The sequence below is a fragment of the Ascaphus truei genome, chromosome 3 (assembly GCF_040206685.1).
Source record: "Ascaphus truei isolate aAscTru1 chromosome 3, aAscTru1.hap1, whole genome shotgun sequence".
NCBI lineage: Eukaryota > Metazoa > Chordata > Amphibia > Anura > Ascaphidae > Ascaphus > Ascaphus truei.
Window position 1 is genome coordinate 254,520,882 of NC_134485.1, and position 16,432 is coordinate 254,537,313.

Here is a 16,432-nt window from a genome sequence, read left to right on the forward strand (position 1 = left end):
TAGTCATTTTGAAACCATTCATTTTTTAAAGGTGTTAGATTATGTCCCTTATATGATAAATGTGGTAAACTGTTACATCTTCTCTTTTTCAATCTGAAACTCACCAGCCCATTTATCCCCTGAACCCAATTTTCCAACTATCTGTCGATGAAATATCTGTGAATTGACTGTATAACCCCTGTTCTTTTAATGTAACCATGTATTGTTATAGCTCTGCCCAGGACATACTTGAAAATGAGAGGTAACTCTCAATGTATTACTTCCTGGTAAAACATTATTATAAATAAATAAAAGCAGCAGTCCCACCTGGGACCACTCCCAACTTTATTTTTTTTAATTAATTATCTGAATTGAGATGTTTTTTCCAGAACTGATCGGTGTTACACCACAGTTTGAGATATTGTATTCTTTTGCGAGCTAGTTTTGACACACAAACATGTGTGCCTGGGTCACCAGTCGAAAGCAGCAACATCGTATCCCCAATTTCCCATATGGACCTTTGGTTCACCCTGTTCTTGCCGCTCTCGGTGAACCTTTGGTTTAGATAAGATTTAAACTTACCATTTACAGTGACTTCTAGTGTAAGTGACATCACATTTTCTAAAATACACATTCACAAAATTGTGCAACCATTTGTGACCCGGTCTTTCTCCTCCGGGCTGCTTTTACATACATTAAATTAGACAATTCACATTTTGATTGGATGTCTCCATCATACTATGAAGATCGGACGGTTTTTTGTTGCCATGCTACTGCACCAAACATTTTAGGTGAATCCATACTTGGATTTATGTTACTGTATTACATTCTGAAGTACAGTATATATTGTGGAGAGAATACATGAAAATACTGTACTTATTCTTATTTAAAGTGTTGTCTTTTATATCAGTCAGATCTTGCTCAGTCTTTAATTATTATAATTTTTTTGTTATTCATTACTCATTCAGTTCATTATTTGTTTTACTACATACAACCTAAACCATGGTGTTGTCCCTGTACTCCAAAAAAACACACTTATGTTGCCTAATAAAAGCCCAAGCATACAATTACATCTTTCAATCTCTTCTCTTCATGCTCTCTTTCATCGTCCATCAACCTTCTTTCTAGAAATTACACAATGTTTTTTGAAATTTCAACTACACAACTGTATATCCATTAAAAAAAAGACCCCCCTCTCTAATTTGTGATTTTTTTTTTCTTCTCTACTGTATAACTGAGAACTTCTGATTAAAGAGATCACTTGGTGTCTGTGATGCTCCTATTATGTCAGCACTTCAGCCAAAATCGCAGTTTCTCTAAATTATTAAGTGCATAAATGCTTTTGTTTAAAACATTTTTTTTAAATATATTAATTCATTTGTTCCTTTTGAGATTTAAGCAGGTCCTTAATAAAATAGTTCATTCTTTGTATTTCATTATTCATAGACTACCAACTAATTTGTAATAATTTGCAAAGAATGTATTTAAGCACGATCCTATTTGTTATATTTAAAATAAAATATGACGGATTCACTGGTTTTGATGAGAAAATAGCTGGTTTATTATTCAAAAGAGTTTTATCACAGATCTGTAGTATGTGTTTCCTTTGTTTTAAGTGAAGGTTTTATAATTGTTTCTCGAAGACAGAAAAAAAATCATTTTTAAAATGTATGATCATGTTTGCAACGAAGTGTATTATCTAATTTGCATGCAGATTTAAGAGAAACTATAAATGACATACTATATTTTGACTTGCCGAAGTGTGTGTGTTTATATAAAAAGCATTTAAAGGGCAGAGGTGTAGACAGAATCGAATGCTTTTTCGTCATCTATTAATCCTAAACGGACTGATACCAGATCATATTCATTACTTCGTGAAATAATAACTTTGTGTAGAACTTTGATGTGATCCATTGTATGTAGGAACAAACAAAAAAGGGGTAGCACTCAATACCATTATAATCATATCACTCAAATATAAGTAGTAGATCCAAATAGGCATCAAGCAGTGCACATGACTTTGGTATTGAAAAAAAGTTACCATTAGTCAAAGAACATACCACAGAGCAAGCGACGTTCCAGGCCCATACACAGCCTTTCAGGTAGGTGTGACAAACAATTGAGCAGCACTATACTTTTTATATCCTCCTGCTCCAATTTTTTTTAAAAGATGGGAACTAGAGGGGTCTCCAGAACCAAACACTGATAATTTCATCCCTGGGGACCCCCGTAGTCCCTGAGATACTCATTGGTAAAGTTATCAAATTTACATTTCCTTCTAGGGGAAACAAAATGGCTGCCAAATCTCAGTTCAATTGAAACCGGCAGCAAGTTCATCAGTTTTAACTTTTTATGGGCTGGCCATTTAATTCATATTTAAAAAACAGTAAATAATGCGTGTGTGTGTGTGATTTTTTTTTTTTTATTTGTTAACATTTGTGTGGTAAACAAAGCTTTGGATGGTTTGAACAAGCTGTGTCTAAAATATTTTTATGAAATGGTTCTGTGTCTTTTGTTTGCAAAGTAATAATCATGACATAAGCAGGCAAATACTGTATATCAAACATAACCAACTGATTTGCTGAAATAGTGTTCATTTTTTTTTTTTTAAAGATACAAAAAAGCAGTTGCTTTTAGTGGCTCCCCTTTAAATGTATACAGGCACTGTGACGAGGGGTTGTGATTTAAGGAAAGACAGGCAATTGTTTCAGATGTTTCATAGTTGGAGGCTGACTATAACATTTCTTTGAGGTTTCGCTAACAAACAAAAAAAACATATTGATTCATTTGATCAGGTTTCTATCAGATGACCATTTTTCTTCATTAATAATATCTGCAGGTATTCACCAGAGAGTGCATGAGTCATTACCTCAGGGTGTTCAACTTCCTCTGGCGAGCTAAGCGTATGGAGTATATACTAACGGACATCTGGAAAGGACATATGTGCAATGCAAAGTTGCTGAAAAGCATGCCAGGTAAGTGCAACAAATCTGAAATGTTGTATTTCTATTTTTGTTTTTCTTCTTAATTTGAGTGGAGACTTCAATGGTAATGAAGGGAAGCAGCAATCCTGCCCTTGCATCTTTCTTTTTCAAATTTATTTTAGGATTCATAATAGGGGGTTGGGTGGGAGATAGACCGTGAGATTTAGAGGCCAATTATATTTCCCAGGATAGAGATTTCAAGCCAGTAATTATCTCGGGAATCGGCAGTCAACGGAGCTGAAAATAGGATGGTTTGGTTTAACTTGGATGGACCCCCAGTTACAAACCAAACTAAATCCAACGTGTTTCATAGCGCAGAGCTACTTCATGAGAGAAGTAGCTTTTCTTTTAGCTCTCCGCCACGAAACGCATTGGATATAGTTTGGGCATAATTGACCTCTTAATATATCTTCCTTCCTTTGGTGATACGAAGGTTTTTATGTTTTATTGTAAGTTTGCAACATTGTTCCTTGTGGACCGTTCTCTCCTTCTGTCTCCCTGTTGGGGGTGACGTCACATGCGAGCTCTTCGTGCTTCACTGGTGTGCCCTGCAAACAGAGTTGACTGTCCACCTGTGCTTATCTGCTGGGACTAGGTGAGAGGTTCAAATGCTCCTTTTAATCGGACTGTTGCTATTTTGTACCTAAGCCGGCATCCATCCGGGCGGCTGCTTGTCTACTTATTCCATTACTGTGATCATCTTCCCGCCTGGTGTTCCTGCCGAGCTTTGGGTTACCATTGCCGTGAGAGCTTGCTCCATTGTAATTTGGGACTTTTTGCGCCGGGCTGCACGCTGCAATTTGCGTTGGTCTCTTTACTGCCTACCATCACCCTTACAAGGCTGGACGTTGAAGCGCGAGGACCTACTCTGATGTCCAGGCTCATGGTTTTTATACCTCAATGCTTTTAACTACTAAGGCGTTCATTATCTCCCCCCCCCCCCCTTTTGTTACTACAAACTATTTTTAATACTGCATTGAGGGTTTTGCGCTTCTCTTTTTTTTCTTTTCCTGAAAATACAGATGCAATGGCCGTTATCCGAACATTTACATGGGTACATTTTGCGTTATCCCGTGTGTAGGTTGCAATATATTCACAAGTTTTGCTGCAGCAGACATAATGGCCCATCAGATTAATACAGAGGTGGTCCCTGCTGTGTGAGTCCTATCAGGGTCTGCCTTTCTGTAATAGACACGCAGTAAGAGGCTGAATCAGTCACTATAACTTTGCGCCTCTCATAGGCGATCACTGGGTTTTTATTTAATTTTAAACATTACAGTAATGTAGCAGGTGATCTCCGGAGCTGAACTGCATTGATTTCAAGTCCGGGGACCCCCTACTTCCCGAGATACAGGCCCCGTTATGGGGTGCCGGTATCTCCTATGCATGGAAATATTCTGATCACGTGATGCGAGACATTTCCATGCATAGGAGATACCGACAACCCATAGTGGGGCCTGTATCTCGGGAAGCAGGGGGTCTCCGGACCTGAAACCAACGTGGTTCTCCAGAGACCCCCTGCTACATTACTGTAATGTTTTAAAATTAAATATCTAGTAAGCACCAATACACAACCCACCCACATACCTTAAAACCAATATTTATTTTTATAAACACAGGATTAATATACCACGTGCCGGCGGGGGTCCCCACTGGTATCCGCAGGCCCCACACCCACGGGTGTCTCGGGGCCTCCGGGTGGTACCCGCAAGGCTCTGTGGTCAATGCGGGCCTCAATGGGGGTCCACGGGTGGTCCCCGCGGGTGTCTGGGGTCCCCGGGTCGTCCCCATGGGTGTTTGGGGGCCCTCGGGTGGTCACTGCGGGTCCCCCGGTTCATCCCTGCAAGTGTCCACTGTGGGTCCTCAGGTGGTCCCTGTGGGCGTCCGGGGGTCCTCGGGTGGTACCTGTGGGCGTCCAGGGGTCCTTGTTGGTCCCCGGTGGCCTGCGGTACCATTCCTGTATTTAAAAAAATAAACATGGCCTACATTTCAATCAATACACCCACCCCCCACAACACCACCAAATAAATACAAAACAGTAATGGACAAAATAACAATTATCCATTACTGTAATGTTTAAAATTAAATAAAAACCCTGCGATCTCCTGTGAGAGGCTGAATCAGTCACTAACTGCGCGCCTTTCTCTTACTGCGTGTCTATTACAGACAGGCAGACTCCGGTAGGACTCACACCGCAGGGACCCCTGCTGTTTTAATCCGATGGGCCATTGTCTGACCCAGCAAAACTAGTGAGGATCGCAGGCAAATCTCGAAATCCATTTCAATATTTGCTCGGATAACGGCCGCTGCAACTGTATAAGCAGTAGTGTGCTGGTGAGTTTCTAAACCGAGACGAGCAAAACCTTATCACACGGTTGCAAACCAGGCAACATTTGGGCTTTTTCAGCTGCAAAAAAAAAAAAAAAAAGATTGCAGGTTTGGCAAGGGATTTGCCAAGTTAATGTGTGTTGCAATGTCGCCTAATCCCGTTTGCAGAATTCACTAAATTGGTTAGATTAGCTTTCAACATTCTTTAAAATCGCTACATTCGCTAGAAGAGGCAATCCAAGTGACACTTTAAAAATATATATAATTTAACATATGCAGTCTTTCATGCAGTCTTTCATTACCTTTTTTTTTTTTTTAACTAATGACCTGAGCTGCCGCTTTGATTTGTTTTCCCGTGATCGATCAGCAAAGATGCTGCTTACTAGGGTTCACTAAATGGCTGCCTTTCAGTTTCAATCAATCACTCTGTCAGTGTAACTCAGCAGCTACAATGTATCCTGATATCACTAAAGTAACATTATCTATTGCAGTTTGCAGCTCAAACGGCTGGGAATATTGGCAACAAATTATCACAACCAGGACATATCTTGTACTGCTGAGGAAGTGGTTAAAACCTGCTATAGAAATCATCAAAGGATGCTCAGTATATTACAACTCATTAAAGATGGCATTAAGAGTTGAATTGAAAAAATAAAATAATGTAGTTAGTGTCACGCGAGACCGGGACTTTTATCAAATTTATTTCTGGGATCATTCACTAGGCAAAACAAGATGGTGGAATAAAATTAGGTTTATTTGGGTAACCCAGCGTACACACAATGAAATACAAAATACAGACGGAATATACACACACTTGCTGGGGTCTGGGGGTTGAAAACTAGACTTTCCTAGTTGCAGGGCGTGTGCTTCAACAAAACGCTAATCTTGTCCGCTCCACGTCACTGGACTATGCCTGGGACAAGTAACCTTATTCATCAGAACTGCCCCTCAGCTAGGCTAGGCTGCCCTGGCACCGCAATGCCTAGTGCTTTACTATTGCATGCAGAGCCCCTGGGAACCCCTACCGGCGCTTCACTGGACCTGTCCCAAGATTACCTGTAAGTCTGAAGACTGAGAGAGACAGCTCTGATTCGGGCAGCCCACCACTCTGAGCGTAGGATCTTTTCTCACCAGCAAATCAGAGCGGGGCTCATCTGACTGCTGATGTCAGAGGAAGGGGTGTGCCAAGCCGCACCTTCCCACCAGCCCACTAATGGCCACCTGCTGGGCAGGCTCCACAGTGTCCCAGAGAACAAAGATGGCTTTTGGGCCTGTTCCTCTGCCCCTCCCTGCTCTATCAAATGGCCCGGCACCTCTGGACATCCTGTTTCTCCTTTGAGCTCAGATGTCTATGCGGACATCCTGGCACCTATGTAAATGCTCAGGCTCATTGAATAGATATTTATACATACAGTATAACACACTAAAAACCATACTTTAATAAAGTATAAACCTTGGGGAACCTTATATATGTGTGGGAAATTAGTTTGGGATATCTGGGCTCGAAAACCAGGTGTCTGGAGGACACTGTGCAGCCCCAATGTAATTCACTCCGCGTACCCACAAATAGTGCCTGCTTACTGGGGAGAATCAGGGGACCACCAGTAATTCAGCCCCCTCAACGCCTGCAAACAAAATAAATACATTTTCGCCCAAATATCCCACCTAAAACGTACATTCCCAATCCCACCTAAAATGTACACTCATGTCTCTATGACACAGGGAACCCCAAAAGCCCCTAAACAGGTCAGGTTTTTGCTATACTTTACATGGGACTTCCATAGCCCATCCCGTCCTTATGTACAGACGGGTACCCACAAAGCCTACATTGTTTGGAGGGAGCCATACTGGTACCTGTGGTACCCCCTAAACCAGGGACCCCCTTTTCTAAGTGTACTGGAACACATTTCACCATGGCTCACTTTCCTTCCCGTGTTGTGCTGAAGCAGGTTACTCTAGTGGCGAGTTACGGTTAGGTTTTTAAGGGGAGATATTGATAGGTCCAAAGTGCACACGTGTATCCAAAAATCATGCCTGATTGTCGGATACATTTACCGGGGAACTGGTAACTTTTGTCCCCGACCCTGTATGCACATTCTGACAACACTTTCTCTGCAAAATCCCCCTTAAAACTCATGCACCCAAAATCCGCCGTTAAATGCATGTCCGGAAAGGGAAAATCACAACAAATGCTGGTACTACATTCTGGGGCAGTGGAGTGCTGCCCAAATAAACATGGGACTAACTATATGGGTTTCCTTACATCCACCCTTCACCTCCCACTCCCAAGGTCGCTTTCCTGCAGCTATCATTTATGGGGAATCCTAACCACTCATGGTATCCCTAGCACATAACCTTGAAGAGGACCGTATATGGGAACATGGTCACATGGAAACACAGTGTATTATCATAGTGGGCCCAAGAGCTAACACTCTTGGCCCATTATTCACGGTTCCTAGGGGCAGCCAGCTGGGTTTGGACCTTTATTTGGAAGGCCAGCTGCCCCAACCCCCCAACCGTCACAGTAAGTATTACCTAATACTATAGAACTGATTGTTTTTAATTTTTTTAAACGCATGTAAAATATTGCATGGATTTCCCCTTTAATGCTGAGACTATAAACGAGGCAGACGCTTCGCTCACTGTCTGGCGATATGTCGCTGGAACCTCAATCATTTGTTAACATTAGCTTTTTGAGTCTTGATAAAGTTGTGCAGGGAATTATATTTCGGGGGGAAATGCTAAAAAGAAATGTTGCGGCTTCATTTTAAATAGTTTTGCAGTACTCTACTTTTACAGCTATGTTGCTTTTGAGGATGGCTTTTAAGAGGTCATGGAGGGAAATAGAGACCTGGGTACAGAGATTCTAATCCATTTAATTTCATTTTCGAGTGCCACCAAATCCAATAAATGTTTAAATTGCTTAGACAAATTTTGCAAAGCGCTTAATTAAGACTAAAACTGCAAAGTGTTTACCATTAGAAAAACATATTGGAATCCTGACGATTTCTTGTATGTATAAACTCGTAATCCTCAAAATGGGACTCAAGCCCTTTTTAATTATAACACAAAATTCTGGATAATACTCGCCTGTTATTGTAATGCTTAAACATAAAAATCTTACATTAAAATAAATTAGTTTCCTAATGTTATATAATTGCATGCTTGAAGGTGAGAGACTAGACAAAAGAAAGGTAGCGCTATTCTAGAAAAAGACCCGCAGCCTATGATATAACTTCAACCCCCCGGGTCAGATACAGAACATGAAGAAAACGTTATATCTATGGCGCTGGGTCACAGGCATATAAAGAATTAATAAAAAGTATTATACAACCAGTGAAGGGATGTACTCCGCTGGAACTCTTCCAATGAAGACAATGAATCATGTAAGGGAAACAAAAACAAACATAGTGTAATACAGTAACTAAACAAAACACTTAACACTAGACAGACATCTGCTGAGACAAGGACTGTATAAAAAGTATCACATATAATAAAACAACATTAAAATGATGGGTCACGTCTGCATCGAAGCCACGGAAGAAATTCCTGCTTACCGATATCTGCAGCCCGCAACAGCGGAGTAGCTGTGGAGTGGGTCCAGGCAGTGTAGTATCCAGTGTAGTGTGTAGTGGATACTGTAGTGGCAGCTGTGCAAACGAAGACCACCCTATGCGTTTCGGAAGACTGCGCTTCCTTTCTCAGCAGTCTTCCGAAACGCGTAGGGTGGTCTTCGTTTGCACAGCTGCCACTACAGTATCCACTACACTGCCTGGACCCACTCCACAGCTACTCCGCTGTTGCGGTTCTGGTTTCGGCGGCTGCCCCACAGATCTGGCTACACATCCCATTGCTGGGCTGCAGATATCGGCGCGCATCCTGCCACCAAGCGGCACACGTGACGGCGGCTTTTCCAGCACACACCAGCCGGCAATACCCGAGGTGCAGAGACCCACGGCAGCATAAGCAGGAAGGGGTTTCCCCTGGAGGTCCGGTCGGACGCCAGAGCACGTGGTGTGGCCCGTAAGAGAGGGGATACTCTCCAATATATCCATTGCATGCATTGAATGAGTGTCTGGTAAGCGAGAATTTCTTCCGTGGCTTCGATGCAGACGTGACCCATCATTTTAATGTTGTTTTATTAAATGTGATACTTTTTATACAGTCCTTGTCTCAACAGATGTCTGTCTAGTGTTAAGTGTTTTGTTTAGTTACTGTATTACACTATGTTTGTTTTTGTTTCCCTTACATGATTCATTGTCTTCATTGGAAGAGTTCCAGCGGAGTGCATCCCTTCACTGGTTGTCTAATACTTTTTATTAATTCTTTATATGCCTGTGACCCAGCGCCATAGATATAACTTTTTCTTCATGCTTGAAGGTGAGTCATACCCAATGAGGATGCAAGTCAGAAATAGCTGGAGTATTTTAACCCCTTCTGTGCAGCAATGCAATCTTTGTGTTCCAGTCACAAGTGTCTTGTAGCAGTAACAGAGGTATGATGCTCCCTGTTCTTGTATGCGGCTTAAACTTTTGGATTCGTTTTGCTTTGTGATCTAAGTTTCAGTTAAAATGTGACACCGTTTATTAAGTATTAATATAGAATTACTCTCCATTTAAAAAAAAAAAATCCAGATATTAATTGGTGTAGCATATTGTACTATGTGGTTTGTTGAAAAATCAAGATTACACAGAGAAATGTAAGTCATGTAAAAGGTGCAGCAGTATAATATGGAAAAAGTGCAAAGGTGACTTTTAGCCGCAACACAAAGCAGCCTATTGTCTGTGCTTATAAGGGAATAGATTATTTCGAGTGCTGCATTGAAAATGTTTAGAGGTGAAGGATTTTGTGCCATAACATCATGATCTAAGTGAACCTTTATTGTGTGCTACTTGTTAAAAGTGAGCCAGAGTAAAATACCTGATATTGAAAGTTATGGTATCTTCTTTGTTATAGTCAACGTTGCTTTTCATTATGTGATCATGTTTTGATTATACATTTAAATTGCAGAGCTCTCTGGGGTGCTTCATCAGTGTCACGTCCTGGCTTCAGAAATGGTCCATTTCATTCATCAGATGCAGTATTACATCACATTTGAGGTACATTAAAAAAAAAAAAAAATCTTGTCAAGTTATGTTTTTATCCTTGATATGTTTCTGCGCGCCCAACCACCATACCCCTGATAAATACACAGATATACTGATGTTCCCCAGGTGCTTGAGTGTTCTTGGGATGAGCTATGGAACAAGGTCCAGCAAGCACAGGACTTGGATCATATCATCGCAGCTCATGAGGTATTCTTGGACACCATCATTTCTCGCTGTCTCCTGGATAGTGAATCAAGAGTAAGTCTTCGCCCTTTCATTCAATATATATAAAAACTAATAGGAATACATTTGTTTAGCAAGCCGTGCTAAAAGCAGGAGAGCAATAATTGTGTTGGCAACACCAGTTTAATAAACGTGTCTGCCGAAATGCAGCCAGGAGATCAACACCTAAAAGAGTAGTCTGGGTCACTTAATTTAGTTTACTATAAAAGAACATGTATTTCTGACCATTTTTAGTAGCTCTAATTTATGAAGAATCTAAGGAGTGGATTTATCAAGCTCTGGTGTGGGGTATCACGCAAGATCCAGCGTTAATGGCTCTTGATTTTATGGTAGTTGATGAGGGATCGGGTGCGATCTCCCGCATGGGAGCTTGATGAATCCCGGTGTAAGTTAGATGCATAGCTTCTGTGCAGTTACCTTTTGACAACTGTGTGCATCTCGTTTTCGGTGATTTAACATAAATTAATGCAATGTTAAAAATACATCAAGATTTTGCCTAACTGCAAAACAGACTTGATGCTATAAAAAGTAATATTTCAAACCCTTATTGAAGCTTAAATCATGTTCGTTTGCACAAACGCATGACACCCACTCCAGTGAAATATGCAATCATGGTTTTCTCCTGGAAATATGCCAGAGATGAGAATAAGATGCTTGGTGAGATTTAAAGAGCAGTCATCCTTAATGTGAGCTAAGAATGAAATCTATAAAAATGTTTGTCTAATGCAGTACTGTTGCTTCAAAAACACGTACTGTATTCACATAACGGAAACATTTATGCACTCTGTTTGATTTTTTTTGACCCTCCAATCAGCGTTGGTGTTTCTATGAACAAATAAAGGTACAAAAAAATCCAAAATCTAATTTTGATGACCCATAAAGGAATGGTCAATTAAAAGTACTATAGAAAGGTTTTTTTTTTTTTTTAATTGTAGGAACTGTAAAGTAAGAATGATGGCTAACTAATGTTAAAGTGCGAACTTTCAGGACCATTCGGGGAAACCCGGAACAGCACGACATATTTTAGCAAAGTTCATATCATAGTAAGATTGGGTATATAAATGTTAATTAGAGTGATGCAAAGGGCTAGTGGAACATTAGCCATTAAAATAAAGGACATGTAAATTGTTTAGGAATGAGAGTGGACGATTGAGGTGTCTGGGCTATTGGTAAAAGAGCAGGAAGCTTGTGTATTTGGAATATATGATAACACGTTACAATTGTATTGAAGAAAGTTAGTGGTCCAATGTATTTATACAGAATAATGCTTCCCTTTTCAATGTATCAAATGTTTACATGTTCCCATGTTTTTCTTTCTCTGTGTTACGAAATTTCACCTTACCATTGTTACTTTCATATTTTATTTTTCAAATATATATTAATATTGGGGCCTGAGAAAGGTTATGATGCGTGCTCATTTCTTTTTCTTAGTGTTTTTTCTGTTTCACCTATATAAAATCCACCAGTAGGACATTTAGAGCACAATATCAGATATACATTTGATATAGCCACAAGTGAATCTAGAATGTTAAACTCCTGATGGGTTTCCGGTCAGTAGTTGTGTGGTCAGGCCTCACATTTTACATTAACAGGGAAATATGCCACGATCTGTGCCCTGTGACCTGGAACTCCTCATGATAAATTGTCTGTATGGAGAGTAAGAAAATCTTTCCAGAACCACCTTTAATCTTTATGGAGGATTGGTTGTAGATCTTTAGCTATTTTGATGGTAGGTGACAACTAATGTGATCCGGTTTTCTTCGCGTTTATCTTTGTATCCCAGAAGGTTTTTTCTGGGTATGCTGGTGGCTCTGTGTATTTGGAATTCTGTGATTCTCGAGTTGTAACCTTGATTTTATGATGTTCCTCCTCCATGTATCAACATTCTGTGTGTAGTTTCTCCCCCAGACACACAAAACGCTAAGTTTGTAGGGTAGGCCATTGGTTTGCATTATAGAGATGTCTGTATTTTGTTGTAGTGTGTTTGTGTGTGTCCATTTTCAGGTTAATGGTTGGATGGAGTTCATTAAACCTGGAACTGGATGAGAATCTGGCAGTCAATATCAGAATCAGAATATCATTTATGTAGAGGAAATAAGACATGGGTTTGGTGCTGCAGGTGGACAAGAAATTATTTTCTAATTTTGCCCTGAACTGAGTTGCATAATGGGATGCCATCCTTGTTCCCACGGCTGTCCCTATGTTTTGTAGGTAGAGGTCTTTACCAAATGAGATGTAATTGTGTGGTAATGTGAATTTGGTTAATTGTATAACAGTCCCTGTGGGTACATTTTGTTGCCCAGTATTCTTGGCATGCTGCTAGACCATATTTGTGTGGAATGTTGATTGAGAGGGATTCCACATCAATAGCATTGCTCTGTTTTAAAATTTGCATCGCGCTAATTATGTAACATCTGTATACCAAATATTACTACATTGTGACCCTTGTATAAATATGCCACGCAGTTTCAGTTTCCTTTGTTAATGAGTCTGAAGAAGAGACCATAGGGGTCCGAAAACGCTTACTCTTTTTATCATTGGCCATTAAAGTATCACTTTTTTACCTTTTTTTTTTTTTAATTTTACAAAAGCTTTCCTTTCTGTTTCTTTATCCTTCTGTTTATAGGTTAACAGCTATCTTAGAAGAGCTACAATTTTTTATTTTTTAATAAAAAGCCAAGTACTTCTAACCCATTTCAGTTTAACCCTTTTGCTGGCAGTAAAAGAGTTCAATCTTTGCCACTGCATCAGAGGACTTGCTTTTCCAGAAACCCCTGGTCATCTCATACTGTCGCTTTATTGGTGTTTGCCAGTGGAAAGTGACATCAGACTGCAAAAAAGCTTCATTAGGTCCCTTTTTGACTCATGTTCAGTCAGGAGCAGGAAGGATTTTCATTGGAACTTTGCTTTAGAAAGACCATTAAGAGAGGATTTGAGGGTACATGAATTTTGAAGGATGCACTTAAGAAATTTAACATTTTCTCCTTTTTCTAGGCACTACTAAATCAGCTACGCGCTGTTTTTGACCAGATAATTGAGTTTCAGAACGCACAGGATACAATGTACAGGGCTGCTCTGGAGGAGCTGCAGCTGCGATTACAGTTTGAAGAGAGAAAAAAAGAGCGACAGTCAGAGGTATGACTCCAGATATTAAACTAGCAATATGAAGCTATCAGCCTACCATTCCCTGGACTAGTTTAGATATGTTCTAGTATTGCAATAATGTCTTAGCTGAAGCACAAGTCGTGTTCTGAACTATGGAAATATCACAGGTCTCCTGTCTGGTTATAGTGAACTAATTCGAACTGGGGAAAAAAATTAGCGACTTGCAAAGCTAGACTCGATCTACTCTATCATCACAGATTACATCATTGACTGTATCTTTACCTCCAACCTGTGAAAATGGGAAAATAATTTTCTGGTTATGTTTTTACAGGGACAGTGGGGAGTCACAACAGCAGAAGAGGAGGAACAGAACAAAAGGGTTTTGGAGTTTCAAGAATCTATACCAAAAATGCGTTCTCAACTAAGAATACTTACTCATTTCTATCAGGTGCTTGATTCTATTAGGTTTATAGATCAGCTACTGTAAGGAGTTTACTGGGGAAACTACATAGCTGAGCTATAGCAATAATTTCTGTTTCTCATCTATGATCTATGGAATGCACAACAAATGTGGGTGTTTAATACCTTGAAAACCATTATTTGTGTTATTAAATTAGTACTGATTTCCAGCTAACAATAACTAATGCTTTTAATTTTCATTTTTTTTTGTCTTACCACCATTGGTTTTCAAAGCCTACGCTGTATGTGCATTATTTACGAATGTATAAAATGGTAAAACATTCTGTAAAATAGCCACTAGAATAAGGGGGCAGTATTATACCATTTGGCTTTTATGAAATATAAGTGGTTATGCTAACTGGGTACAGAGGAAAAGTGAAAGGGAAGTGCAATTTAGTGTCAGATACTGTAACAACAGCTCTCTAACTTGTTTTTGTTCTTTCCACTTAGGGTATTGTTCAACAGTTTTTGATTTTGCTGACCACCAGTACAGATGAAAGCTTGAGATTTCTGAGTTTTAGGTTGGACTTCAATGAACATTATAAAGCTAGAGAACCAAGGCTACGTGTTTCCCTTGGCACCAGAGGGAGACGCAGCTTACATGTGTGAGGAAACACTGGCGCTATGTTAATAAATACTACAACTAAACCAAACTGTCTTCAGCGCTTTGCTTCTATTGCTTCTGCAAGCAGCAAGTCTTTGCCATTTCAGTGTGTGACTGCGCACACCAGCGAGGGAAAAAGAAGAAAATGGGTCTTTTTATACATTGTAGTCCATTTATGTTTTAAGAAATTAAGTGGATCTGTTTACACTGTAAATTTCAGTAATGTATATTTTTATGAAAACCACCTTTCTGTTTGTAGTTTATGTAGTTGTATTCAGTCTGTATTCTTTACCAAATCCAGCCGCATGTGAACACCACAAATATTTGTGGCTTAGCACGTGATCTTGTTTTAACTACTTCAAAATATCTTTCTGATATTCATTTTGAACGTGCAGTTGTTTATTACCCCAAATCTAGTCAAAGTCATAAAACCGCTGTAAAAAATGATTTTCAGTATTGCATTGTATTTGACAGTGTGATCAAATTAAATCGGATTATATGCTTGTTTAATTTTTGCCATTGACCTATTTCTTTTGCTCCATGTCTCATTTGCTTTACTATTTCATAACCTAGATTTGCAGTAAAACAGAACCATATACTGTAGCTATGAAATGCAAAGTGTCCATGCTATTCTATGAAGAATGTATAAATATGTTTATTATATTAGATGTGTGTTGGGAGAGTAGACTTGAATAATGAAGCCGATTTCTGTTTCCTTGCCTGCTTTTTCACTGTAAATATTTATATATTACTGTCCAGAAGCAAGGATCATTTTTTTTATGGTGTCCTATTAGGTCATTCACCAATGCGTTTATTATGTCACAAAGTGAAAATTCGATAAATAAAAAAAAGTTATCTTTTCTGTTTGGAGTGAGTAGCTATTTTTGTTCTTTGTATTTAGAAACAAATATTTTACCAGGGAAAAATACATTGCAACTGTAACTTGTAGTAACAAACATGTTCAGAGTAAGAAACAGCTGATGACTTGAAAGAACGTGGACATTAGACACTTTTGAGGGACTCTGGTAAACTGTCGGGTGATCGGTGAGAGATGGAAGAGCGACCAGATTCTTTATTGAACCTTGGAACCAAAAGCAGGTTTCTGGAGGCAGATCTAAGGAGATAAGTGCTGTGTACAGTGCGGGTGAGAAACTTGCTCAGATAATTGGGTAACTTGTCCAGATACATAGTATTTGATGGCAAGATAGGAAAAATTTACTTCCGGGATAGCCAAGCTAGTCCAATGAACATATCACACAACAATGGTGGGTGTTGAAGTTACATACTGTAATACAAAATGGCATATTGAGTTGTAAATAATATTTTGTTCTTGTGTGTCTTAGGTATTGTAATTGTAAATCATGATTAGTATCAATAGTAATAATAACAGTGGCATTAACACATGGGATGCACATCAGCAGGGGGCTGGATAACCTTGAAAAATAGGGAATAAACTTCTATTTCTGACATGAAGGGTCATTTTGAGCTTCTAAAGAGTGACATGCAGACTTTTTATCTCTTGTGTAAAATGCTACATTCCAGGCTGGAAAAGCCTGCAAATCACTGAGAACAAGCGTAGCTGTCTGGAGGATTGAAGTGGAACAGACTGTATGAGTGTCACGAGAGACCAGGTACTTTTTACA

General features: G+C 39.5%; 1 protein-coding gene across 2 annotated transcripts in view; it reads left to right on the forward strand.

Moving 5' to 3' along the window:
- The window catches only part of TUBGCP3 (tubulin gamma complex component 3), a 101,445-nt gene extending 85,794 nt beyond the window's left edge, over positions 1 to 15,651 (forward strand). For both annotated transcript variants that reach the window (XM_075590687.1, XM_075590686.1), the window contains exons 17-22: positions 2,819 to 2,954; positions 10,302 to 10,390; positions 10,505 to 10,636; positions 13,616 to 13,756; positions 14,058 to 14,174; positions 14,636 to 15,651. In XM_075590687.1, coding sequence (XP_075446802.1) covers positions 2,819 to 2,954; positions 10,302 to 10,390; positions 10,505 to 10,636; positions 13,616 to 13,756; positions 14,058 to 14,174; positions 14,636 to 14,794 — 774 coding nt within the window. In that variant the 3' untranslated portion in view covers positions 14,795 to 15,651. The remainder of the gene's footprint in view (positions 1 to 2,818; positions 2,955 to 10,301; positions 10,391 to 10,504; positions 10,637 to 13,615; positions 13,757 to 14,057; positions 14,175 to 14,635) is intronic.
- Positions 15,652 to 16,432: the final 781 nt, after the last annotated feature.